Below are 11,447 nucleotides of genomic sequence, written 5' to 3'. Positions count from 1 at the left end.
AGGTATGGATGGTAAGCAGGGGTTGCCCCATCTGTGCGGAGTGTAAACCGCAGTTCCACCGGCCAGACAGCATCCTCTTAATAAAAGCTACCAGGCCTTTCGAGTGGCCCAATCCTACGACAGGAACATCTATTTCCTAAATGCTATCGATGAGTACTCACGGTTCCCCTTTGCTATCCCGTGTCCCGAGGTTACCGCAGCCACAGTAATAAAGTGCCTGCAATCTATATTCAGTTTGTGTGGGTACCCCAACTATATACACACAGATAGGGGTGCTGCCTTCATGAGCACCGAGGTCCAACTGTACCTCAGAGATAGAGGCATTGCGACCAGTCGCACTATGAGTTATAACCCTAGGGGGAACAGGTAGGTAGAAAGGGAGAAGGCCACCATCTGGAAGATGGTTCTGTTAACTCTTGAAGCAAAGGACCTACCAGTAGCAAGGTGGCAAGACATGTTACCAGAGGGTCTGCACTCCATTAGCTCTTATTGTGTACCGCCACTAATGTGACACCACATGACCATATCTTTTCTTTCCCGGCCCTCCTCCGCAAGCATGCAGATGCCACAGGGTGGACCCGCTGGTGGAGCTCGTGAAAGTGAGGCACACGAACCCTCACTACACCTATATCATATTCAAGGATGGATGGGAAGACTCAGTGGCCACCAGGGACCTTGCACTGGCAGAAGACGTGGGTGACGCAGATGAACTACAGACCCCTACAGATTGGCAGGATGGGATGGCAGACGATGCAGGAGCACCACAGGCTCCAGAAGATCAGCAGGAAGGAACCACGGTCGACGCGGGAGGGTCGCGGACCCAATGGAGCAGCATGAAGAGCGGCAGACAAACACACCCCCACGGATGGAAAGCCCTGCATCCACGCACCATACCCTCGCCCAGGGCCAAGACCCCCAGGCCCTGGCACCCCCCACCTCCCCCGCCCCGGCCCCCCAAAGGTCCAGAAGGAAGAGGAAACCGCATCAAATATACTGGACTTATGAACAGGTGCAAAGTGACAGAGGGGGTGGGGGGAGGGTCAGTCACAATTTTTTAAGTGGGGGGTGAATGTGGTGGTATGTCATGCATGATGTCATTTCACCACTAGGTCGCCAGGTGGCTCACCTGATGACCTTGTATATAAGCCTGGGGGGATCCCTTCCCCCTCATTCTGGCCTAGGCTTGTACAGAGGCAAGACCAAGGCCTCAAAGCCTAGATGTATACCAGTCTATTAAACTAGTGTTTACCTGCACTCTGCTTCATGTGGTTTGATGCTAGTAGCCTACAAAAATATATGTCTCTATTTATGGCTAAGTATGACTTAGAGCATTCAAAGTCAAAATAACCACAAAGTGTTCTTTATTTCTTATTAAAAGCATGTGAAGTACTCTCCATGTTAAGGCCTCAAAGGTTATTTGTTTAAAATCAAGGATATTGGACAAAATATAATTGGACTTTCAAAGGGATCGGAAAAGCATGTACCAGGCCAAATGGTAGCTTCTTGCCTAAACATTAAAACTTTATTTTCAGAAACAGGACACAGAAGCGGATCACTAAGAAATAAAGAAAAGGTTGCACTGTAAAACAAATTCATAATTTTGAATATATTTTTTAGATTATTTTAGATCTGATATTTTGATGAGCCATGCAAATCTTGATGATGTTATGGCATGCCACCACACCAAATTATTTCACTGATGAAGTATTGCTTCCCTTATGCTATCCGGTGAACAAATATTTCAGGAATAGTATTCTCTGTCAAGGTATAACTGAAGCAGCCAAGCAGCACTTGGAGACTGTAAATCGATAATGATTCAATAACAAAATTGGCATTTATACTCTGTTGTTTGGGTGCCAGGGTTGACACTGGCAGAACAAAGTGACTTTTAATGAGAAGCATCAATGAATAGAAGTGGGAGCATGAAATAGAGGCTTTGAGTTAATGATCACTTTGATGACATGCACCCCATGACAGCTTTCAGTAGGACTCAAGACTGTAAAAGTCTGGCACCTTTCCACACAAGAAAATTTGCTCAGGACCAAGACAAATCAGATGTTCAATGCGGTGAGATGGTTGCTCGTAAAAGCAAGAAAATAACTTATAGTGCCTAATCTGGGAAGTATCTCCAGCATTTTCTGATTTGATTACAATTAGAGTCTTAGAATCATAGAGTTTTACAACATGGAAACAAGCCCATTTGGCTCAACTTGTCCGTGCCAACCAAACAAGTCCCACCCAACATTACTTCTTTACTCTTATACTTAATGTCCTGAACAATGAAGGCAAACATGCCACGCACCTTCTTTACATTTTGACATTTACATTTTATTTTCCACACAGCAGAAGCCAATTCTGGCCATTGAAACACATGCTGCCCACTTGCACCCAATTACCCTACAACTCCACATGTTTTTTGGCAGATGGAGGAAACTGGAGCACTGCGGGAAAACCCACGCAGGTCATGGGGTGAACATTCAAACTCCTAATAGACAGCACTGGACTCGAACCCTGATCTTTAGCATTGTAATACTGCCACATTAAATGTTTTGCCCCAACTAGTTGAGTGGATACTTTCAGGGATATATGGACTTTGCATATCAATGTGGTTTAGAGCTCTGCCATTAACTGGATAGATTGCCTTACATTTCACGTCTCAAAGTGCAACACTTCACACTTGTCTGGAGAGGGCATAGGGTAGGGTTGTATAGGACAGGCAAATAGTGTTCCCTGGTACTTATGTCTTTTGGGTTGAGAACTTGAGTCTAGCTCAATAGTAATGACAAGTTTCAAGATGAGAGACCTAGATTGATCCACTGTCTTTCTATTTACTTTCCAACAGTGAGTATTGAAGTGGATAATGAGGAACGTTAACTATGATGAGGAACAGAATGAAGAAACAGGTGAGATCTTCAGACACTTCTGTGTGTGCAGTGTCTTCTTCCACATATATGCATGCAGGCATACTACAAATATTGATTTCATAGAAAATGCCTCAGTGGAAAAGTGCCCTTCAATATATTTTATCGGGGTTTACACCATGTTCAGAGAAACACTAAGAATTATGATTGCCATCACCACTCATCAAATTCCACTCATCTCATCCTTCCTATTCCCATGTTTAATGTGATGGAGATTTTTATGGTGCATTTCTGCTCACTTTGCCTTTCATCAGAAATGGGAACTTCTTGTGTGGATACATTGCAAGTGAGTTTCGTTCTCCATGTAAAGGATTGCGTATAATGTCATCTGTTTTACACAACTTGATGAAGGGTTGTCAATTCTTCTTTCCACTTTTTTTCAGACATATATCGTTCAATTTCCTTTTGGAATTCTTTCCAATCTTGCCTCTGGGAAGAATTAGACTGACTCTAAACCTATTTCTTCAATCGTATTATGATATGAACCAATGGAATACACAAAATGATCACTGATAGATTGGTCATCTCACAATTTACAGATTAAAAACTGTGATTTATCCTTTATACTGTCACTTTGTAATCTTTAAGTTGATGTTTGAACATTGGGTAAAAACCACTTTCTGCATTTTACACATAAAATTATAAATTTGTTTTAATTATTTTGACAATCTCTAAATAAGTAACTGTGTTGGCAATTGTGAGATATTGGAAGATTATTCAATTTACATCAGGAAAATGGGCAACACCTCACCCTTTATTTACTGCATTTAGTAACTTCATGCCAGAGGGATTTTTACGAACTTTTTTTCTTCATTGATTAGTTGCATGTTTGGGATTTTGAGCAGCTGATTCACTTCATAATATTCATGTTTAAGATAACGGTGACTCAGATGTGGAATCACAAGGCACCAAAGGAACAGTGCAAACAAATAGAAAAGATAATCAAAAGGAAAACACAGAACAAGAACTGGAGGAGGAATTTGATGTATCAGAAGATAGGAAAGAAGAGAAAGATAGAAAGAAGAATGTGAAAAGTAGGAACAAAGCAGCAGAAAAAAGTAATGGAGACGATTCGGTGAACAAAACAGCAAAAAACAAGAAGAATGGAAGAAATGTAAAATCAAAGAAGAAAGATCCTGACGGTGATTGTAATGGTGATAAAGTAGTGGACAAGAGAAGGAAGGAAAAGATGGATAAAATACAAGTGGACAGTGACACTGAAGAGGAAGATAATAAAGCAAAGGACAAGAGAAAGGTTAAGAATGCCAAAACATATGGTGGCAAAAATGTCAAAAGCAAGAAGAACATGGTTAAAGAGAAAGATAACTCAAGGTAGGTTACTCAGATTTGGAAAAGTTGGATGAATGAAAATTGCATCTTTCAGTAAATTGGAATGAATAGCTCCTCTTACCATTATGTAGTGCATAACATCCATTCAACATATTTTAATAGACAGAATGCAGGATTACAGTGAAGTCTCTGAACACTTGAGTATTGGTATCCAGAGCTATGATGGCTGGAGTTTGAATTTGCACACAAAACATGTTGAAGTAAGATGTATCAATGCTGGAAATTCAATTGAAACACCCCATGACTAAAAACTTTGTTCTGATGTTGCAAGGGAAGAAACTGCAGGGGGGCCAGAAGTAATAGAGTACAGGACAGAAGGCATGAAGGGTAGAGAGACAGGTAGAGGGAGAAATCTTTAGGTGGGGGAGGGGGGAGTGGGGGAAAAAAAGTTAGAGAGAAAATATTAAGTTCAGGAGTCAGTATGGAAGAAATAAGGACAGTGGAATCAAGTGGGTGCAGGTGTTACCTAAAATTAAAGTCGATGTTTATGGTGTTAGGTTTCAGGCTGCCCTGAAAGGAATATAATGTATTGTTCCTGTAGCTTATTTTGAGCCTCACTGCAACAATGGATGAGGCCAAGAACAGACATGGCAAGTTCGTCAGAAAGGAAAAAGAAGCATATGTAAGGTTTAGGAGGGTGAAATTAGACCATATTGTGAGGAATATAACAAAATTAGAAGGGCTATTCAATGATCTCTCAAAACACCCATATCAGGGCTAATTGAACAGATGCTTTCAATTGGTGTAAATACTGTTGTCTAAAATTTAACAAATGCAATGGCTATTATTTAAATTGAATGAAGTCAATGACACATGATGTGAGACAGCCACAATAATGAAGAGAATGCGATTAACTAATGCAATCTGGAACACACTGTATGAGAAGACGGTACTCTCATAACATTTAGAATGTATCTAGATGAGCATTCAAATTTTTAAATTTTTTTTTTATTTTTCACACTATGAACCATATTGACCAAAAAACACATAAACATTTACCTCTTGAATATACACAGTGTCATTTTCTCCCCTTTCCCCCCTCCCTTCCCTCCCTCCTTCCCATCCCCCTCCCCACCCACTAAACGTTCAACATATACTATACATTAAACCCATTAAACAATGAATTGTTAATGCATAGAAGGCTATGGACCAAGTGCTGATGAATGGGATGAGTGTAGATGAGAACCTGATGGACATAGTGGGCTGGAGGGCCCGTTTTTGTGCTATGACACAATGCCATACAGAGATGTTGATGCTAATTTAGCTGGGAACAACCCATTTTGGTATGGTGCCTGGACCTGATGGTTGTGTTCATCAAGACATACTGTTTGGAAGCTGTTATAATAATGACTGTAGTCAAGGATGCTAATGGTGGTTAATGATGAGCTTTTCTTTGGAGGTTGGTGTCTTTTGGCCACCTCCATCCAATTTTAAAAACATCCTAACATATAATTAACATCTCAATTTTTGGATTCGTTTTAAATTACCCCCCTCCCCCATCCCCAACAGCCCCCCATGCAACCACCTATACAAATCACTCCTGAATGTTACCGCATAATAATCATCTCTGGTCACTTTTATAATAACAGTACCAGATGGTAAAATGGGATCTCCTACCTTCTTCCTCTACCTCACAAGCTTTTGTATCCTTTATTCCATCTTCTTACTTATTTGGACTTTACCCTCTGATGAGTTTTTTTTACCTCCAGTGGGCTCTTTCGACAGCAGGATCAGAGATGGATGATTGACTGCTGCAGTTTTCTATCTTCTTTCTTCTGTAAATATTTTTGTTAAAACTTCAAGGTTTATAAAACCATGGGTGATTCTAGATATAAAATTACCATTGTGTGCTCACCATTTTTTTTCTCTCTTCACACCCTCCCAGTCAACCCTTTTACTTTTTCTTTTCATAGCTACTTCATTTTTCAGAGCTCTGGCTTCTCTTTTTTTTACTTCTCAGCAGTCTTGCCTCAGCCTGTCAGGCATCTTGGCTCAGCATGAGCCACCAGCCATTAAAACTCCCCCTTAGGGATACATGGGGCACTGTCCTCCTTTCAGCTAGGACAGGGCTTACTTACAAGCACCTGCACTGTCCCCTTTTCAGCTTGGACAGTCTCTGCTTATAAACACTGGGCATTGTCCACCTTTCAACTCAGGCTGTCCGAACTGAGTTAAATTTCCCATATTTTCAGATTCCATTTTAATAGGTATCCTGCCAACTACACCAAATCTCTTGTGGAAATTGACTCAAAGACAGAAATTTTGAGGATCACATGAAGAATTGATTAACATGATAGGGAGAGTCTGCAGCAGGCCTCATGGCCACCAGAACTCTAAAATCTACCTCTACAAGCATTTATTTTTATTCAGAGAAACAAACAAGTTTCTACAGAAATTATGATTACATAATTTAATCAAAAACTTTGCAAACTACACCCAGACCTTGACTACAGTTTTAAAAAAAAAATAAAGCCTTAGTTTTGTCTAACTGTAAAAAAATTCATCATTAACGACTGTCAGCATTCTGTCACGGCTGCAACTTAGCTTCCAAACAATATGTCTCACTGAACACAACCAGCCAGGTCCAGGTTGCCAACTGTTTGCCAACTATGTTAGTGCCAACATCTTTCTTTCTTTGGCTTGGCTTCGCGGATGAAGATTTATGGAGGGGTATGTCTTCGTCTGCTGCAGGCTTGTTGGTGGCTCACAGGTCCGATCCAGGACAGGCAGGCACGGTTGCAGCAGTTGCAAGGGAAAGTTGGTTGGTTGGGGTTGGGTGTTGGGTTTTTCCTCCTTTGTCTTTTGTCAGTGAGGTGGGCTCTGCGGTCTTCTTCAAAGGAGGTTACTGCCCGCCGAGCTGTGAGGCGCCAAGATGCACGGTTGGAGGCGATATCACCCCACTGGCGGTGGTCAGTGTGGCAGGCACCAAGAGATTTCTTTAAGCATCTCTGCATGACATTTCACCCACTGATCCCTCCTTGGTAATTCTTTCGATTAACAACATAACATAACATATAACATAACAATTACAGCACGGAAACAGGCCATTAGGCCCTTCTAGTCCGCATCGAACCAAACACCCCTTTCTAGTCCCACCTCCCTGCACAATGCCCATAACCCTCCATCTTCTTCTCATCCATATACCTATCCAACCTTTTCTTAAATAATACAATTGACTCCGCCGCCACTATTTCTCCCGGAAGATCATTCCACACGGCTACCACTCTCTGAGTAAAGAAGTTCCCCCTCATGTATCCTGCCAACTACACCAAACATGTGATGGAAATTCTATTTGAAGATTGTTAACTTCATAACAATATGTTGTTAGATATTTTTCTTTTGATTTTTAGTTCTGAAGAAAAATTGGATGAAGAAGAAATCATTACAGAAGAAGATTTGGCTAAACTGAAGGATGAAGTTGAAGAGAAGAAAAAACTCGTCTCAACTTTACGAAACAAGCCCTCACCCATGAAGCAAAAATTACAATTACTGAAGTAAATGCTTCTGTTTCAAAAATTATTTCAGTTAAATCATAAAGAATTGAAAATAAATAACAAGTTTTGGAAAATAATTGGAATTGATTTAATTCCATGTGAGTTGTTGACAGGAAGGAAGGAATGGAGGGTGAATAGCGATAGTTTCAGGCATTGTTTAGCTCAAACTGCAGGCCTCATTAAATTCCTAGTAAAGATTGGCTGATCTTTGGCCACATCAGCATAAAGCTGGCTAAAAGAGAACATGTTTTTAGGGTGGCTTTGTGAAAGTGACGGGGAGGGGAACCTAGGGAAGGGGAGGCCATCATTTATCAGAAGTTGGCCTTTCCCTTCAGGTCTAATGTTACCGAGAAGTACATCCAGACTGGCTTTCCAAACCAGACATGTCCAAGCTTTATCTGGGTCTTATATGGGTAATGTGCATATTTGTGAAGAACATGGCTGCTTTAGAAGGAACTTCAACTGCTCACAAAGCCACAAGAGGTTAATGTTGGAAATTGATGGAACTGATTGGGACCTGAAAGAATAAACAACCTACTCATTTTAGTCATAGAGCTACTCTGTTTTTATTGGTCAGGTAAGGTTATGATCAATCTTAATGCTTAACTTTTAATTGGCCATAACTTCATATTGCAATATAGTTGACAATCTGGAAAAATTTCAAAATGTATCAATGAGCAACACAAACAGAATTTTAACAAATAGCCTAGAAATGTCACAAATAAGGACTTACACTCTAAGGTTTCTTACTGCTGCAAAATGTGTTCAAAAATAAATAAAATACTCATTGTTAAATGCATAACACAATGATTTAATAAGTTGCTGAGAGCTCCATTCACTGAGTTGGGTGGAATATGGGATGACTTGCTGCAATAGATGTAATGTAGGTAAAGATTCATTTAAATTGGAGCTGGAAATAAATGGTTCTTTTCTAAATTGGAGTTCAAAATGATCTCCTTTCCAGAAGCTGTCAGCTTATGTTGATCGCCATGCCCTTGACATTTTTCATGTCTTGCATTCGATAGTGACTATTGGAAGTGACGACAGTCACCATGAGTTGATCATCACCATTTAGCTTCAAGATGAAGATATAAGAGATTGTGACTCTTCGATGTTCTCGGTCTTCTATGGGCTGTGTATTGAGTAGGATTTTGGATTCTTTAGGTGGGAGAGGAGACTTTGACAGAAAAGAAAACATGACTATATAACAATGGCATTTAAGACTCTGGAGGCCACTTTGTCTGCTTCTATCCCTATTAGTCAGATTATAATGGATTCCAGGTCAAATTTTGCCACTCTTTTCAGATCCAACATTTTCTTTTTCTGCAACTGAAACCATGAACTCACCAAGCACTCACTTCTCAATGGCTATTAACCTGTACAAGTAAACTATGGCAGGACACCCACAAGAGTGACAATCTAGAATAATATTCTCATGGAAAAGATAAAGCCACTCAGCCTATGTTCTTGTTTAGAGTAACATGTTAAGTGCTACCTTTGAAGGTCATCAAAAATCTGATTTAAAGTCATAATAAAATATAAATCTCAATATTTCAACATTAGGCAGCTGACAGTATTACAATTTCAGCTCGGATAATTTATTTTAAAGTTTGAGGACTTGTTAGTTTTACAAGTTATACAGGCCCTTTGATTAGTTTTATTTTGCCCAATATGGTGATGATGTAAATGTCAAAATATTTGCCTTTTGCCCTCAATATTTTGTGAGTTGCAATCATTTGGATATTCTGCTAGTAAATAACTCTTCAAAATTTTTGTTAGTTCTCAACTGAATCTAAATTCCAGTCTGCAAACACCATAAATTCATTATTTATGCTACAAAGGTTTTTGCCAATTGGATTTTGAGAAGCATATATTCTTGCCTTGAGGGTAATGTCAGAAGAGAATTTCTCCAGAGTGTGTGTTTTTTTAGTTTATTTTCCTGCAAAGTTATGAGACCATAAGAAATAGGAGCAGAAGGAGGTTGTTCTGCCCATCTAGTCTGCTCTGCCATTCCATCACGAGCTGATCCATTCTCCCACAGCTCCAATGCCCTGCCTCTTCCCCATAACCATTGATACCCTGACTATTCAGATAGCTATCAATCTCTGCCTTAAATACACCCAAGCAACCTGACCTCCACAGCCACCCATGGCAGCAAATTTCAGATGCCCACTCTTGGGCTAAAGAAATTCCTTCACATCTCAGTTTTTAATGGACGTCCTTCGATCCTAAAATTTGTGCCCTCTGATCCTTGACCATTGGAAACAACTTTGCCATATCTACTCTGTCCAGGCCTTTCAACATTCAAAATGCTTTTATGAGGTTGCCCCTCATTCTTCTAAACTCCAAAGAGTGGTCCAAGAGTCATCAACATTCCTTAAATGCTAATTCCTTCATGTCTGGAATCATTCTTGTGAATCTTCTCTAGACCCTCTCCAATGCCAACACATCCTTTCTTAAATAAGGAGCCCAGTACTTCACACGAGTCCTCACCAGTGCCTTATAAAGCCTCAATATCACATCCCTGCTCTTGTATTCTATTCCTCTAGATATGGATGCCCACATTGTATTTGCCTTCTTCACCAGTGACTCAACCTGGAGGTTAACCTGTAGGGTATCCTGCATGAGGACTCCTAAGTCCCTTCGCACCTCCAAATTTTGAATTTTCCCCCTTTCCAAACAATACCCTTCCCTCTTATTCCTTCTACCAAAATGCATGACTGTACACTCTCTAACAATGTTTTTCAACTGGCACTTCTCTGCCCATTTTCCTAATCCATCTGAGTCTCTCCGCAGTCTCTCCATTTCCCCCTTACCATGTGCCCCTCCACCTATCTTTATATAATCTGCAAACTTAGCTACAAAGCCATTTATTTCACAATCCAAATTATTAACATACAATGTAAAAATGTGCCCCAACACTGACCCCTGTGGAACACCACTGGTAACTGGTAGCCAACCAGAATAGGATCCCATTATTCCCACTCTCTGTTTCCTGTGATCAGCCAATGCTCTACCCATGCTAGTATCTTTACTGTAATTCCATGGGCTCTCATTTTGTGAAGAAGCCCTTAAATACCAAGATGCTTACTTTAAATATGAAAGGCTTGAGTGAATAGAATATGCCCATGTATGTCTGCACACTGTCTCATAGACAAATAAAGAAAAGATCCAGTCTATTGAAAGGCGGTCTTTGATACTGATACATTCTTTAATGCAAATCATACAGTTGAAATAGAGCTAGTTACATTATGAATCTACATTTACTGATCGATTGTCCAGGTGTTTTAATTTTTACTTTATTGATGCATCTATGCTCACATTTTCAGAGAGGCACAGGAATTTGTGGAGAAATTTGAAGGTGCACTTGGGAAAGGAAAGGGCAAAAGATTTTATGCCTATAAAGTAATAATGATTAAAGTAAGTATCCAAACACTGGGATTGAGTTATAGCTGTAACCTTTGAATGAATAATTTATCGATTTTTTAAGGCCATTGCATCTTTGTTGGATGGGAGTTTGTTGAATTTCATTGTAATGAGAATGTCCTTTAAGCATTTTGCTCTAAGATGTGCTGTTTCCACCCTTTTTCTCAATTGTCAGCTCAAATAAACATGCTAAAAATAATGCTCAAAAACAGAGAGTCGCTATCAAGGACGAAACTCATGGTCAATTTCTAGCTGA

At 40.1% G+C, this 11,447-nt stretch overlaps 1 protein-coding gene across 1 annotated transcript in view; it reads left to right on the top strand.

Annotated features, from left to right (window-relative positions):
* The first annotated feature begins 4,177 nt into the window (after positions 1-4,177).
* Positions 4,178-11,447, top strand: part of tmc1 (transmembrane channel-like 1) — a 56,263-nt gene continuing 48,993 nt past the window's right edge. The window contains exons 1-3 of the mRNA XM_069919287.1: positions 4,178-4,253; positions 7,622-7,765; positions 11,095-11,185. Coding sequence (XP_069775388.1) covers positions 4,228-4,253; positions 7,622-7,765; positions 11,095-11,185 — 261 coding nt within the window. The 5' untranslated portion in view covers positions 4,178-4,227. The remainder of the gene's footprint in view (positions 4,254-7,621; positions 7,766-11,094; positions 11,186-11,447) is intronic.

Source organism: Narcine bancroftii, chromosome 1 (assembly GCF_036971445.1).
Source record: "Narcine bancroftii isolate sNarBan1 chromosome 1, sNarBan1.hap1, whole genome shotgun sequence".
In the NCBI taxonomy this organism is placed as follows: domain Eukaryota; kingdom Metazoa; phylum Chordata; class Chondrichthyes; order Torpediniformes; family Narcinidae; genus Narcine; species Narcine bancroftii.
Note: the sequence above shows the minus strand (reverse complement) of the source record. Positions and strands in the feature narration are given on the sequence as shown.